The 16561-nt window shown below is 50.4% G+C and overlaps 1 protein-coding gene across 1 annotated transcript in view; it reads left to right on the top strand.

Moving 5' to 3' along the window:
• LOC147729472 (unconventional myosin-X-like) overlaps positions 1–16561 on the top strand; it is a 763954-nt gene that overhangs the window by 503664 nt on the left and 243729 nt on the right. Inside the window, exons 18-20 of the mRNA XM_086954339.1 lie at positions 2856–2964; positions 7434–7514; positions 11032–11156. Coding sequence (XP_086810465.1) covers positions 2856–2964; positions 7434–7514; positions 11032–11156 — 315 coding nt within the window. The remainder of the gene's footprint in view (positions 1–2855; positions 2965–7433; positions 7515–11031; positions 11157–16561) is intronic.

Here is a 16561-nt window from a genome sequence, read left to right as displayed (position 1 = left end):
AGTTCATCAGGCGGATGGTGACTTCAGTCGTGATTGGGTTCCAGGCGCAAAGGTTGTGAGAGTGCTGTTTTGGTTCGGAGGTGGGTGGAGTGGGTTGTTCTTCGGACAGGTTTCCAAAGCTGTTATGAATGTCGGCGATTTTGTTGTGGAAGAAAGAGGATAGGGAGTCGCAGACGTCTTGGGAGGGAGTGATGTCGTTGGTGCCGGCTGTGGGGTTGGTAAATTCTCTGACAATGTTGAATAATTCTTTGCTGTTGTGGGTGTTGTTGTCGAGTCGATCCTTGAATGCTGATTTCTTGGTGGATCGGATCAGTCGGTGGTGTTTGCGGGTGGCGTCCTTGAAGGTGGTCAGGTTGTTAGTGGTTGGGTTTTTTCTCCAGGTTTTCTCGAGGGTACGACATAGCTTCTTGGATTTCTTAAGGTCATCGTTGAACCAAGGGGCCTTTTTGCTATCTTGTTTGATCTGGTGGTTTTTCAAGGGTGCTAATTTGTCAGCCCTGTGGGTGATCCATTGTGTGAGTTTGGTGGCAGCTTGGTTTGGGTCCGATGATATGGCGGGGGGTTTTGGTTAAGCGATGTGAAGAGTTGGTCGGTGGTGATTCATTGCACACTGTGGGATTCATGGTTTATTGCACACGGTGGGTTTCGCGGTTCATTGCACACTGTGGGATTCACGGTTCATTGCACACTGTGGGATTCACGGTTCATTGCACACTGTGGGATTCACGGGTCATTGCACACCGTGGGATTCACGGTTCATTGCACACTGTGAGATTCACGGTTCATTGCACACTGTGGGATTCACGGTTCATTGCACACGGTGAGATTCACGGTTCATTGCACACGGTGAGATTCATGGTTCATTGCACACTGTGAGATTCATGGTTCATTGCACACTGTGTTTCATTGCACACTGGGATTCGTGGTTCATTGCACACTGTGGGATTCACGGTTCATTGCACACTGTGGGATTCACGGTTCATTGCACACTGTGGGATTCATGGTTCATTGCACAGTGTGGGATTCACGGTTCATTGCACACGGTGGGATTCATGGTTCATTGCACACTGTGAGATTCATGGTTCATTGCACACTGTGGGATTCGTGGTTCATGGCACACTTTGAGATTCACGGTTGATTGCACACTGTGGGATTCATGGTTCATTGCACACTGTGGGGTTCACGGTTCATTGCACACTGTGGGATTCACGGTTCATTGCACACTGTGGGATTCACGGTTCATTGCACACTGTGGGATTAGTAGTTCAGCATATGTTGGGATTCATGGTTCACTACACACGTTGGGAACAAATGAATGAGGGAGGTTTCCCATGCGCCGGGCGGCGTGGCTCTATGTCCATCGCGTGCTGGCTTATAACAGGAATGTACTGCAGGGTCACTGGGGATAGATCTCCATTTTCTGCTGCAGATGGCCGGAGGAGACGGACAGGGGTAATCCTCCATTTCCTTCTACTGTTGGTGATGCATAAAGGTTTTAATGTCACACTGGATAGCGGGTATGCACCTTTGGTGGCAGTGATGGATACGGGCTGAAAGGTCGTGATGGGTCACTGAGAAGGACGCGCTCTATTGATCACCATTGTTGATGAAGGAGAGTGGCTGCGTACATGAGTGAATGAATGTTTCATTTAATCAGATGGACCCAAGTGTCAGTCTGGGTTGCTGTTCATGAAGTTCTACAGTGTTTATTAATCTCCTCTATGAACCTCCCCGAATGCGTTCTTCCACTTCGTAAGGTTCAGTCATGCTTCCTTTCATCCACAGTGTTAACATGTTTACAGTTCCCCATCTGCTCATACCTTATACTTGTGACTCTTTGGTTTAGTATTCCATGTGAATTGCACATGTGTTGCAATTGTTCTGGAAAACTGAGTGATTTCAGTGTGAGGGATTTTGTTGTTTTTAAAGTGGACATTGCTACATTACAAAAAAACAGTCTAGCATGAAGAAGGCACCCATTACTATCTGGCATGCCGAAACATCAACATAGAACCAAGAGACTATACCATTGAATAGAGTGTTCCTGTGAGTCAAATCTATGGTTAAACACATTGTTTTGATTGATCTGTCTTGTTTAATGAGGGTTGTTGTTTTCAAAATACCATTGTTTCCTCCTTGAGTTAAAGCTTCTTTTGTTATGTTGCTAACATCACATTATTTCTTTCATTTTATAGTGTAAAGGTTTTATGTGTAATCGTTATTCCTAATTTGGTTTAGATCTGTATCTTTACCAATTGTGTGTATCTGACTGTCAGATAAGATATTGTGCTTAGTTGGGGTTTGGGCCCACACTCATAACATCCCTATGGAGAAAGTACTATTTTTTTGTTAAATATTTAAAATAACTCGCCGCCTTTTTTTGCGCCCTGACATCAATCGTTTGTGTATAGTCGATTTATGGATATGAATGTGCTTGACTGTTTTGTTGGCACTGATTTTATTTGAGCACACTTTTTCTGCAGTCACTTGTTACTTCCGAAGAAGGCGCCTGAAAGGTTATCAAAAAAGTATATCCGCTCTCCAGGTCCATGGTGGGTGCAGGTATCATTGATTCCCTGAAAGTTATGTTCTGCCAGCCTGGGCTAGGGTACAGCCTGGCACCCTCTACTGGTGGCACACTAGGATCTGCCTAGTGGTGTTGTAATGTGGCGCAAACCCATATCATCGCCATCGAGAGGGTTCTTAAACACCTCCTGGCTATCTCTGCTCGCGGTATAGATGAAGCTCGTCCAGTAGAAGGTGTTTCTACAGAAGATGTACACAGAGGAGTAAGACGTGTCGCTACTTCTCCATCTTATACATGATATGTTTCATTCTGACTATATGTTTTGCAGGTTGGATTTCATCTATGATCTTTTTGAAAACGTCTCGAGCAGAAACAATGAAGAAACTCTGAAGATGGGAACCCAGCGGCGGAAACCAACAGTCAGCTCCCAGTTCAGGGTAAGGCGGCCAAGGTACCCAAGTGCCGTGTTGGAGAGGAGAGGCATTTGCCAGTATGGCACATACTGGGGCAAGTGAGATGGGGCGGGGGTCCAGGGAGCCCTGTAGGAGTACAGTCGGTGAAGAATTGTTGCTTCTCCAATTGGGATCTTCAGCCTTGGTCCAGGGCGACTAGTCCCATGCCCGATTTTCAGGATAATCCCTGCCTATGTAAAAAAAAAAGGAATCAGTACATAGATTTTGTATATGGAAATACTACTCGTGCATTTCTGGAATCTATGGGGAAAGGGCTGAGAGGAGACTTGGAAAAGGGGCTGTAGGCACAAAATAAAGTGAAGGAGTAAGTAAGGGACAAAATTCACACGTAGTTTGGAGGACCCACTAAATTGTTGAATGACTAAATAACAGGCAGTCGCCTGTCGAGGAGAACAGAATCCTGGACCCGTCCCAGTCCGGGTTCCGCAGTAACCACAGCACCGAAACTGCCCTCATCGCCTCCACCGATGACATTAGGGACCTGCTAGACAACGGAGAAACTGCGGCCCTCATCCTCCTAGACCGATCAGCCGCCTTTGGCACAGTCTGCCACAGCACACTGGGCACACGCCTCCACGACGCTGGGATCCAAGAGAAGGCCCTGGACTGGACCACCTCCTTCCTCTCCGGCAGAACCCAGAGCGTCCGCCTCCCCCACCCCCTTTTCCGCTCCGGAGCAACCGAGATAATCTGCGGCGTACCCCAGGGCTCATTTATTTATTTATTTATTTATTTATTTATTTGTATTCTTATAACGCGCCTGAATCAGCCCCGATGGGTTATCTCCGCGCGTGGCTCCTGAATAAGAGGGATAAATCGTATTAAGGGGATGACAGAGAAAAAGGGCAGGTTAATCAGATGTGAATAGGAAAGTTTTTAGTTTCTTCCTAAAGGAAAAAAGATTGGAGATTTGTCTCAGCTGCGGTGGTAGAGAGTTCCACAGCAAGGGGCCTTTTAGGGAGGGTGCTCGGCCACCCTGCCTTGCTCTGGTAACTTTCGGTATGTGTAGCAGCATAGTGTTGCTAGATCGCAGAGCACGTCCGGGAGAGTAGAGGAAAAAAATATCTTTTAGATATTTGGGACCAGACCCATATATGCACTTATGCATAATGCAGCAGAGTTTAAAACTCACCCTCTGTTGCACTGGGAGCCAGTGAAGGTGGCAAAGGAGGGGACGAGAAGGGGTACGGGGAGGAACATTCAGGATGAGTCTTGCCGCGGTGTTCTGCACCACCTGCAGTCTGCGTAGTTGTTCTTGGTTGGCGGAACTAAGTAGACTATTGCAGTAGTCTACCCGTCCAAGGATTAGGGCCTGAACCAGCGTTTTCCTATGGATGTTCGGTAGGAAAGGGAAGATACGCCGTAGGAGACCAATTGTGCGGAAACACGTTCCCGCGACCTGGCTGACATGATCTTTCATAATCAGATTTTGGTCCAGGCGTATCCCCAAATTTTTGATGGTCTGTTTGGGTGATGGGACAGGTCCTAGCTCAGATGGCCACCAATCCGGCGACCATAGCAGGGTGGCCCCTCCAAACAACATGACCTCCGTTTTGGTCACATTGCACTGGAGGAAGTTCTGGGCCATCCAACCAGCCACCGCTCTCATGCCGTTTTGAAAAGATTGCATGACTGCAGGTGTGATGGTTTGAAAGGGAAACAACAGCTGGGTATCGTCAGCGTAGGAAATTGGTGAGAACCCATAAGATCTAATAATCTCAGCCAGAGGGGCCACATATACGTTAAATAACGTGGGGCTCAAACATGAGCTCTGTGGCACACCTTTGGTAAGCTTCCTGCAGACAGATTTATGGGAGCCTAATTTAACACCTTGTTGTCTGCCTTTAAGAAAGCTTTCAAGCCATGCAAGAGCGGTCCCCCTTACTCCCGCTCCCTTCACCCTGTCCAGTGACATTCTGATGTTATCTGTCACTGACAGGAGGGCTGATTCGGTGCTATGGTTGGGCCTAAAACCAGATTGCGAGTGGTCTAGGCCGCCCGCTGCCTCGATGTAATTCGACAGGTGTGCATTTACATGCTTCTCGACCATCTTGCTGTAATACGGCAGAAGGGAGATGGGACGGAGGTTGGAAAGTTCCGTCCACGGGAGAGCCGCATTCTTGCGAATAGGGTTCACCACTGCAGTTTTCCATTCAGTTGGTACTTTTCCCTCTTTAAGAGACTGATTGATTACATCCTGAATGTAGGGAGCTAACAGGGTAGGGAGGGAGGTTAGGATTTTAACAGGGATAAGGTCATCCGGCGATCCAGATTTTATTTGGGTCATTATGGTGTGGAGCTCATCAGTGTTAATAGGAGGAAATGTGGTTAATGTAAGGTTGGTATTTCTGCTGGGGGAGGAAACATTCAAAGTATCGCTATTTAATTGGGATACTAAAAATTTTTCATGGATGGTCTCTATTTTGTTTTCAAAGTATAATGATACTTCATCACATAGGCTTTGTGAGAAGTCATCTGGACTTATACAAGCCATAGGTTTTACGAATGTTTCCAAAATCTTATACAGTTCTTTAGGAGAATTTCCGGCTTCAATGAGCTGTTGGGCAATATTATTTTTACGGGCAGCTTTAATGTGTTTGTAGTAATTGGTTTGAGCTGCTCGATGTGCCTTGTTGTTCTCCTCCGTGTGTGATCCCCGCCATCTCTTTTCTATCCTCCTACACTCCTGTTTCTCTTTTCTGAGAGCCTCAGTATACCATTTTTCTTGTTTGGCCACAGGTAGTTGTCTAAAAGTTTTCAGGGGGGCAATTTTATCAATGGCCACAGTTAGAGAGTGCTGAAGCATAGTTAGCTTATGTTCTACATCCCCAGTATCTCTAATCTCAGGTTTTTCCCACACCTTTTCTAGCGCCTCTAGCGTGAGTTTCTGCCACTGTCTACGTATAGTATCCCTCAGCCCAACGGTGTTTAACATCTACATGGATCCGCTCGCCCACGTCGCCCAGCTGCATGACCTCAACATCATCTCCTACGCCGACGACACCCAGCTGATCCTCTCCCTCACCAAGGACCCCCTCACCACCAGAACCAACCTCCACGAAGAAATGAAAGCCGTCACTGAGTAGAAGAAGAACAGCCATCTGAAGCTGAACTCGGACAAGACAGAAGCCCTCATCCTCGGCTCCACCCCCACGGCATGGGACGACTCCTGGTGGCCAACGCACTGGGAACAGCACCAACACCCACCGACCACACACAAACCTGGGATTCATCCTCGACTCTACTCTCTCCATGACAAAGCAGGTCAACGCCGTCTTGTCCTCCTGCTTCAACACCCTCTGCATGCTCTGCAAGATCTGCAGGTGGATCCCCACAGAAACAAGAAGAACGGTCACTCAGGCCCTTGTCAGCAGCAGGCTGGACTACGGAAACGCCCTCTACGCTGGATCCTTGGCCAAACTCCTGAAACAACTTCAACGCATCCAGAACGCCTCTGCACGCCTGATCCTCGACATCCCTAGCCGCAGCCACATCACACCCCACCTGAGAGACCTGCACTGGCTTCCCGTCAACAAGAGGAACACCTTCGAACTCCTCACCGACACACACAAGGCACTCCACAACACCGGACCAATATACCCCAACAGACGACTCAGCTTCTACGTCCCCAACCCCCAACCCCCAGCTCCGCTCCGCTGACCACCCCCTCGCCTCAGTCCCCCACATCCGAAGAGCAGCCTCAGGCGGCAGATCATTCTCCCACCTCGCCGCCAAGACCTGGAACACCCTCCCCATCCTCCTACGGCAGACCCAAGGCCTACCGGCCTTCAGAAGACTCCTCAAGACCTGGCAGTAGCAGCATCCCACCCACCCCCAGTGCCTTGAGACCCTCCCGGGTAAGTAGAGTGCTTTACAAATGTTCCGATTGATTGATTGAGGCAGAAAATGCAAATAAACAACAAGCCGAAGGCTTTGGGCCAGGCAGGAAGAGTCTGCAAAAGACTGGAATGTCTCCTCTGTTAATAGTTAAACATGGACATTGGCCGATGGCAGATGCTACTTGTTCTTATTCAGGTGAATGCTGGATGTTTTTGGTATTTTGAAATGCTCTGATGTGTTGGTGTTTGTGCAGTGGGTGGCTTGTTCTTTTGAAAAATGCTGCAGGCATGTTCTTAACATTTGGGGAGATGTTGCAGTTTACTGATGTTTGGCTGAACGGTGCTGCTGTTTGTTGGTGTTTGTGTGAATGTTGCAGCTTTCTTGTATTTGGGTGAACTCCTGGCCACAGCCGAGCTCATGCTTGTTCTAGGTTTGGGTCAGTGCCACAGCCTGTGGATTGTCAAGGCAAGTGTTGATGTAGTTGAGTATTCATCCTGTTTGTGAGATGATCAGAGCTGTGAGTGGTTTGTTGTCTCAGCTCGGTCTGGTTGATGTGCGTAGTTGTGGCTGATTCTCTTTCGTTTCATCCTCAGGATTCTCTGCATTCTTTGATGGCCACGCTGAGCACCTCCAACCCCTTCTTCATCAGATGCATTAAACCAAACATGGAGAAGGTAAGTCATGCCCTGCTGATGTCAGACATCCGTGTAGCACCCGTGAAGTAAATGAATGTAATGAGAGATCAACAGGAAAGGGATCGGCTGCGAAGACTGACGGGGAATTTCCTTTAGTTGTCCTAAGGCAGATGAGCGACTGTCAGTGGATGCTCGGCAATGGAGAAAGTCTTATGTCCACTGCAAGGAGCTCTCATTCACCACCAGGTTCAAGTACACAGCTCCACATGTGGGGGTTCTCACTATCCCTTTGTGGGGTCAGATGACACACAGCGGTCAAACTTGATTCCCACAGGCGATGCTGAGTTGCATGGCCTCTCCATTGGTGGCCCCTTCTGGGAGTGTGGGGGTGTCACAGATCACTCAAAGGGTGTGGGAACAGAACTCGCAGGCAGCCAGAAAACTGCATTTCTGAAGGACAGACACATTGGTCAGTTGTGCTTGCGACGATCGATGCTGTCACGCCACTGTCGGTGCTGATTCTGGAGTCTTCTCGTACGAGGCCATGCAGATGGAGGAGGTCTTCTGAGCGCTAGGTCCCTCATGCTGCTTTTAGCAAGAGGAATCCCGAAAGGTTAATCTTGTTGTCCATTGTGATTTCTCCTAGAAGTCAATTTAGCGGTCACGTCTCTTTGCCAAGTTATTCTGTATGAGAAACATCAAACAAAGTTTTCTTATTTAGGAACCATCTTGCAAGGTTCCATCTTCTGTGGGTGGGGAGATGTGTCTCTAATCTTACAGCTGGATGGTGGGAAAACCACAGCTGGGGTTCGGCTCAAAGTACTGGCCAGAAAGGCTTTGGCTGCTAGGAAGAAGGAGGTGCACCCTTTTAATCTGGAGAGAGTTTCTCTGATCAAATTGTCCATCCTTAAGTTACTGGCCAAAGAGCTCTTCTCGCCCAGTACTGATGTGCAAAATGAACAGTCCCATTTGTGTGTGGTTGCGTGTGTCAATCACTGGTCAGCAGGAGGTAAATCACCTGGGCAAAGCCAAGAGCAAGCTAGTTTGGAATATTTTCCAGAACTATTTTTTTATCACGACTTTGTCTTCATGAAGCTTATCCCACATACTGACTCCCATGACCACACCCACTCTTTCTTCGCATGTCCACCTCTCGTTAAGAGGACAGTTGAATTGCACCGATCTTCGTTCTTTGCAGACCATTGCTTCCCAATGGCGGACGTCCAATGAATGGAGCTCTTGGGATGTAAGACTAGGGGGGATAAGCACCAGGCTTAGAAGTAGGATGTCTCCTTGATGGTGTCTGTTCAAAGAGCAGAGCAGGGGAGAGGGGAGATATGCCCACAGTGTCCCTTCCTAGGACCACTCTGGGTGTTATGGTTTCCATCTTCTTCAACCTCTTAATGTATCCTGTGATCTAATGGGGAGGCTTCAGCGTTAGCCAGACCTTGAGCCCAGAGCACCCTGTTTATAGTGGCCAGAAAAGGGTGGAACGTCGCCTATGAGCCTAGACGCTTCATCTACTCCGGAGGGAAAAGACCACCTTAGCATGGAACTCCTCGCCGCATTACACCATCACTGAAGGGTCTGCCTTGGACCTCGCCAAGCAGTCCACAAGTTACAAGCCTCCTTGTGTGCACTGTAGAGTTGAGGAGATTTCACATCAGCTTGGTCATGGGTCTGTAATTAGAGTTACTACCCTGGGCAATGAAAACCACCTCAAGCTCCTACAAGTATTCGTGTTGTAATAGTGACCGCATCAGACAAGATTACATTGGTAGCCACTCCGTTCGAGATTACTAGTGGTAATCACCTCGGTGCATCACGCAGCGGTGCAAGCAGCAATGGGAACATGGCTTTGTCAGTTTGGAAAGTCTTTCCTTGGGGGATGCATAATGCCTACAGTTTGAATGCTCCTGGCACCCAGATATATTATCACTTAGCTTTCCATATATTTTGGGAAATCAACCATTTTCCCCCAAATATCTGCTTATGAGTTCTGAAAAGACAGAAATGTTTGTCTTGAATACGCAATTTCGGCATACCTATATTCAGCCAGATAAAAGATTCTAATTTAGAAGACTGGGCTGGAGACGAGAGAGATACTTCCTGGTAGCGAGAGAGCGACTCGTTGGAGAAGCCTGAACTAGATGAACCAGCTGTATCATCCGCCTGCACATCTTCGTGCAGCCAATAATACTGTGCTGTCCGTTTCCCAGAGGAGCAGCCAGGCTTTGGAAGTAATCAGTCCCTATGCAAGGCTCAGACCTATAGACCCCTCACCACAGCGCTAACTTCTCAAAGCCCATTCTCTGGACTAGCAACAGCTGCAGCTTCGCTTGGATACTTTATTTCATCCAACAGTCACCTACGGCTCTTGTAGCATCAGGAAGGTGCTAGGGCGCTTTGAGTAACAAATAGCCAAGCACAGTGAACTCCTCATGGGTCATGAACATTATAAAATGACATTTAAAGGAGGCAGATGTCAATCGATAGAAATCATTTGGCACACATTATTGGTTTTTTGAGGGGGATGGACTGGGGAAGGCATTACTGCAGGAACAGTTAAAAAGGCGGGTTGTTCTATTCTTCCCGGGTGGGCTGAGAGTGCTGAGCCCAGAGGCGAGGTGGTCCGGCCAGTAGTCGCAGGCCTGGACACAGCTGCTGGGGATGTTCACAATCACTGGGTTGTGTTGCAGCTTGGGGACCAATGAGCAGCCAAGGGCAGCTTGCCGGCCTGTGACAAGAGAAAAAAATTAAGCTTTATGACTTCCTACCTCTGGAAGAGATAATCCAGATTTATATTAAATGCACAGCTTAACCTGATCCATAAAGCACATTCTTATATCTTGCACTGCCATCAGCAAGGTATAAATCTATTATTAGACCTAGTCGACCATCTGTGAAACAACAAATACTCCCTAGTAATAGCTTTTACTCCTGAGGACGAGCATTCCCTTCCCCATCGCTACAGTACCAAGCGCAAATTTAAATCCAAATCCTTTGTTTCCAGAATCCTTTTCTGATCTCCGGATCCTTGATGACTCCAGTTGAAAGTAGAGTAAATCCCAAACTCTTTGCACGAAGGTTGCAGTCGCAGATTCTAAGTCTGACGATTGCCCAGCGAGGAATGCTCCGAAAGACAGGGGTGCACTCTGTGGACGCGAGATGGCCACCACTCCTGCAGGTCCTGCTCGAGGTGGTGCTCCGGGAAGCGGGGTTTGCTTCGATCCACCGGCATCCTTTCTCAAGTGGAACTGTTGAAGACTCAAAGCCTCACAACAAGGGGTGGCCGCACTCTGCACCCCCGCTGACCGCCTCTGTGGCAGAAGATTCAAGCACCACAGAGGGGTCATCTTCACTTCTACTCCTCAGAGGAGCCGAGGCCTCCTGGCTTCTCGTCTTGAAATCCATGTCTCTCCTTCTGTGTTGTAATTACACTCTGTATATTTAAAAGTGACAAAGGTAGCTGAATGTTTCTCTAATAGCCTTCCTTGTGATGGCAGGAGACCTGTGTTGTGTTAACTTGCTCTCTTGTGTCCCCTTTTCCATTTAGGCTCCCAACACCTTCGATCCGGAGGTAGTTCTGAACCAGCTGCGGTACTCCGGGATGCTGGAAACGGTGAAGATTCGCAGGGCGGGATTTCCTGTACGAAGACAGTTTCAAGACTTCCTCTGCAGGTAAATGTCCAGGACATTGAGGTGTGCCAGGGAGATGCTACCAGTACTCTGCTTCAATGTTACACGCGTGCATTCTGTGGCACTTTTGAGAAATGCACATGTGCTACAACTAACTACAAGGCGTGCTCACATCAACACCCCAGGGCGATAATGCAAGGCTATGGGGTGGTGCTTTATTGACTGAAAAAGAGTGTGTCGTGCACGAGGTTGTGCAGTAGGTGTCCATCAGCATTTGCTGAAGGTTCAAGTCAGCAAGCCATTAAAAATTAAAAATAAAATGAGACACCAGAGAGATACTACACAAAGGCTGGGCTTGACCCTTGTGTTGTGTGGGCACCGCTTTGCCACTTTTCCAATTACCTGTCAGTAAGTAAGTGCTGACCAGGAGCTCTGGTGTGCTGCGTTCCTTTCTGTAGGTGCAGGTCTTAAAGAAACAGTACTGATATAAACCTATTAAAGCTACCGGAATGATCAGCTCACACGGGCCAGAACTTAAGTCTGAGGACTTCCATGAGTGAAAGGTCTTCCCCAGATAGTTGGGTCTTCTGCCCATTGAGGGCCCACGTTCTCCCATTGGCTTTCCATGTGGGTCACTAGAGCTGAACCTCTGAGTGGCCACAGACCTGGAATATACAGCTAAAGACTGAGTATCCACTTGCGGCTTGCGCGCGATGCCTGGTCTCATTGTCGTCTTTAGGAAGAGCACCAGAAGAACTATCCTCTTGGACCTCAGGCACTCTGAGACCTTCAAGCACCTCCACAGGTGAGCCACAGCCTCCTTGCTGTCCTCTACCTGAGGTGGCAGGTAAATCTCCCAAGTCTGGTGACCAGAAGGACCACCCTGTGGCAAACCCTTCGGATAGAAGCTGAGAGAGGATGAGAGCGAGGTCAGGCCTGGTTAGGTTCTGGGTGAACCCTTTCTGAACTGTAAAAAGCCTGTTCCTGGGCTACTACTTTGGAGTGTACTTTCATAACTGCACTGCGGCCACATTGGAGAATCCTGGATTGAGAATTCTGGACCCGGCAACAAATCGGAGACATTGACTTCAGAATTGGCACATGCAGCCATTTTGCCAAATGCTGCCAGGAGCTTTGTCGGACTCAACAACTTGTGCTTTGATTGGAGAGAACTCATTTTGATTGAATACACTGACGTGTCCCGCTCTCCGGAGCCTGTGATTGTCCTTTGAGACCAGGAGCATCAGCGTTGTAAGCCTGTTTGAGATGCTCTACTCACACTATGGCCTCTAAAGGTGGGACCTCTCTGCCTGCAGATGCTTGGTTTGTCCATGGCGTCATTTGTACGGCCAGTATCGAGCCACCGATGCTAACCAAGAGCAACCGCGATTCTAGAGTAACACGAGGCCGTTGGCCATGGTGGGGTGCGAGCTCTCATCACTCGTGCAGGGGGGACCTCCAGTGGCCCTTCCCCTCCCTGGGGTTGGATCATTTATTGCTCTTCTTAATAAATGAAGAAATGTTTCTGTTCTTTATTAACATCATGCATTTGTTTTATTAAGGGTGGGCATGTGACGGAAGCCTCTCCATAGCACTCAATCCCATTTTTGGTATCAGATGCCCCCTTTCGTGAACTTCTATTGGTCAGGGAGGTTCTTCAGGCATGTAGTCCCAATCCATGCTTCATTGGGGTCCGTCCGCTCACGGACGAGCCCGGTCCCTTCTTGTGAACTGGGTTGTAGAGCTGATGATTTCATGGGTGTTTGAAAAGGGTTCTCAGTTTTCTACTTTTTTTGTATTGTTTTTAAACTAATCCATCAATCAAGAAATGTGTATAGCGCGCTACTCACCCAGAGGGTCTCAAGGCGCTTGGGGGAGGGGGTTCCGCTACTGCTTGAAGAGCCAGGTCTTGAGTTGCTTCCTGAAGGAGAGGTGGTCTTGGGTATGACGGAGGTGGATGGGGAGGGAGTTCCAAGTCTTGGCTGCCAGGTAGGAGAAGGATCTTCCTCCCATGGTGGCTCTTCGAATGCTTGGAACTGCGGCGAGGGCGTGGTTGGTTGATCGCAGTTGGCAGGTGGGAGTGTAGAAGGTCAGGCGGTTGTTGAGGTACCTGGGGCCCAGGTCGTGGAGGGCCTTGTGTGCGTGGGTGAGGAGACGGAACGTGATTCTCTTGCTGACGGGGAGCCAGTGCAGGTCTCTCAGGTGTCCGGAGATGTGGCTGTGTCGGGGATGTCCAGGATGAGTCGTGCGGAGGCGTCCTGGATGCGTTGGAGTCTTTTCTGCAGTTTGGTTGTGGTTCCGGTGTAGAGGGTGTTTCTGTAGTCCAGTCGGCTGGTGACGAGTGCTTGGGTGACCGTCTTCCTGGTTTTGGTGGGGATCCATCGGAAAATCTTTCGGAGCATGCGTAGGATGTTGAAACACTATGATGAGACGGCGTTGACTTGTCTGGTCATTGAGAGAGAGGAGTCCAGGATGAAGCCCAGGTTGCGTGCATGGTCTGTTGGTTTGGGTGCGCTGCCTAGGGCCAGGGGCCACCAGGAGTCGTCCCAGGCAGAGGGTGATGATCCAAGGATGAGGACTTCAGTCTTGTCTGAGTTCAGTTTCAGGCGGCTGTTCTTCATCCACTCAGCTACTTCTTTCATCCCTTCGTGTTGGTTGGTTCTGGCGGTGGCAGGGTCGTTGGTGAGGGAGAGGATCAGCTGGGTGTTGTCGGTGTAGGAGATGATGTTGAGGTTGTGTTGGCGTGGGATGGCTGCGAGGGGGCTCATGTAGACGTTGAAGGGGGTCGGGCTGAGTGATGATCCTTGTGGTACGCCGCAGATGACTTCGGTGGCCTCGGATCTGAACGGGGGGAGACGGACTCTCTGGGTTCTTCCGGCGAGGAACGAGATGATCCACTTCAGTGCCTTCTCTTGGATACCGACGTTGCTGAGGCGTTGTACTAGGGTGCGGTGGCAGACAGTATCGAACGCTGGGAGAGGTCCAGGAGGATTAGGGCCGCTGTTTCCCCGTTGTCGAGCAGGGTTCGGATGTCGTCGGTGGCTGCGATGAGGGCGGTCTCGGTGCTGTGGTTGGCTCGGAAGCCGGACTGTGAGTGGTCGAGGGATCCGTTTGTCTCGAGGAAGGCGGCAAGCTGACTGTTGACGGTCTTCTCGATGACTTTGGCGGGGAACGGGAGGAGCGAGATGGGGCAGTAGTTCTTGAGGTCGGTGGGGTCTGCTGAAGGTTTCTTCAAGAGGGCGCTGAGTTCGGCATGCTTCCAGCTTTCTGGGAAGGTGGCGGTGTTTAAGGAGCAGTTGATGATGTCCCGGAGTTGGGGTGCGATGACGGAGTCGGCCTTGTTGAAGACGTAGTGGGGGCATGGGTCGGTTGGTGATCCGGAGTGGATGGTGTTCATCGTGTGGATGGTGTCTTCGGTGTTGACAGGGGTCCAGGTGCAGAGGGTGGTGGTGTGGGGCGTTGGTTCTGTGGTTGGGTGCGTGGTCTGTTCGCCGAAGCTGTTGTGTATGTCGGTGATCTTGCTGTGGAAGAACGAGGCGAGTGAGTCGCAGAGGTCATGTGAGGGAGTGATGTCGTTGATACCGGCGCTGGGGTTGGAGAGCTCTTTGACGATGCTGAAGAGTTCCTTACTGTTGTGTGCGTTGTTGTCTAGTCAATCCTTGAATGCTGACTTCTTGGTGGTGTGGATCAGCTGGTGGTGTTTGCGGGTGGCGTGCTTGAGGGCGGTCATGTTGTCTGTGGTCGGATTTTTTCGCCAGGCTTTCTCGAGGGTACGGCAGTTCTTCTTGGAGTTCTTGAGGTTATCGTTGAACCAGGAGGCTTTCTTGCTTCCGGGCCTGTTGGGATGGCTTTTCAGGGGTGCGAGGTCATCAGCGCAGTTGGTGATCCACTGTGTGAGGTTGTTGGCTGCTTGGTTGGGGTCTGTTGATCTGGCGGGAGGGTTCTGGTTCAGTGAAGTGGTGAGCTGGTCGGTGGTGATCTTGTTCCAGCTCCTGCGGGAAACCTGTTGAGGGTGGTGGTGACTCGTGGTCTTTCTGAAGCTGAAGTGGATGCAGCTGTGGTCTGTCCAGTGTAGTCCCGTGGAGTGGCTGAAGGAGATGTACTTGCTGGAGGAGAAGATTGGGTTGAGCATGTGTCCGGCGTAGTGGGTGGGGGTGTTCACCAGTTGCTTGAGTCCGAGGTTGGCTAGGTTGTCCAGCAGGGTGGTGGTGGTGTTGTCGTTGTTGTTCCCCAGATGGAAGTTGAGGTCCCCTAGGAGAATGTAGTCAGCGGAGGGGAGGGCGTGTGGGCTGATGAAGTCTGCGATGTCTTCGCTGAATTGTGTGCGCGGTCCTGGGGGGTCGGTAAATGAGTGTGCCTCTGAGTGTGGTCTTGGGGTCGGTGTGTATCTGGAAGTGAAGGTGTTCGGTGGCTCTGAGGGTGTCGTTGGTGCTGGTCGTGATGCGGATGGTGTTCTTGTGGACGATGGCGATGCCTCCTCCTGTCTGGTTGACGCGGTCCGTTTGGGTGATCTTGTATCCGTCGGGGATGGCTATGGCGATGTCGGGCGCTGAGGAGGCGTTCATCCAGGTTTCCGTGAGGAAGTCGACGTCCTGAGATGTGGTGTTGAGCAGGTTCCATAGTTCTACGGCGTGTCTGTGGACGGAGCGGGTGTTGATCAGGATGCACTTCAGGTGGTTGTTGTTGGTGCTAGGCTTGGCGGGGGCGGGAGCAGTGCAGGTCCGGATGCAGGAGAACTTGCAGGATCGGCAGGTGATGGATCCGTGGGTGCGTCCTGGGGCGGCTCGGTGGCAGCCGGGGAGTCGGCCAGTGTTGAGTGCGCTGAGGGCGGCGGCGTCGTATGTCCGGCGGGTGGGACGCCATCTGCGGGGGTCGGGGGTCTGGCGCTGAGCGCGGTCCAGGCGTAGACAGGCTTGCCTTTGGCGCGCCCGCTGCGCGTACGTGCAGACTCTGCCATAAATGGAGAGTGGGGGGGCGGAGCGAGGGAGGAGCAGCTGGGAGGTGGGAACGGGGTGGCGAGTGGGGAGGGGAGCGGTGATGCTGGAGGGAGCTGGTGCAACACTGGGAGCGAGAACAGGGGAACAGGGGAACAGGGGTACAACAGTTGACGATGTAAATGAACAATTACAGGCACAATTCAGGGGGCAGATACAAACTTGGCGGTGGCACGCGGGTCCCGGGCACACTCTGGGTGGGCCACGCGGTGGGAGGAGCGACCGGCTCTGACCAGGTAAGGTCAGGTCACCAGCTAAGGTGGGTTGTTTTTCAGGGGTGGGTTCAGGGTGCTCCAGAACTGAGCTCGCTGGACATGGCTTGACTTTCTGCCCGTCTTTTGGTTCAGAGGAACCTGAACAAGCAGAATTACTTTGTTGAACCTCAGCTTTCACTTTAGACCCTCATTTGTGGGTCGCAGCTGGATGTATTTAGGAGACTAATCCTATCTCAGC

This window comes from Lissotriton vulgaris, chromosome 2_1 (genome assembly GCF_964263255.1).
Source record: "Lissotriton vulgaris chromosome 2_1, aLisVul1.2, whole genome shotgun sequence".
Lineage (NCBI taxonomy): Eukaryota > Metazoa > Chordata > Amphibia > Caudata > Salamandridae > Lissotriton > Lissotriton vulgaris.
Note: the sequence above shows the minus strand (reverse complement) of the source record. Positions and strands in the feature narration are given on the sequence as shown.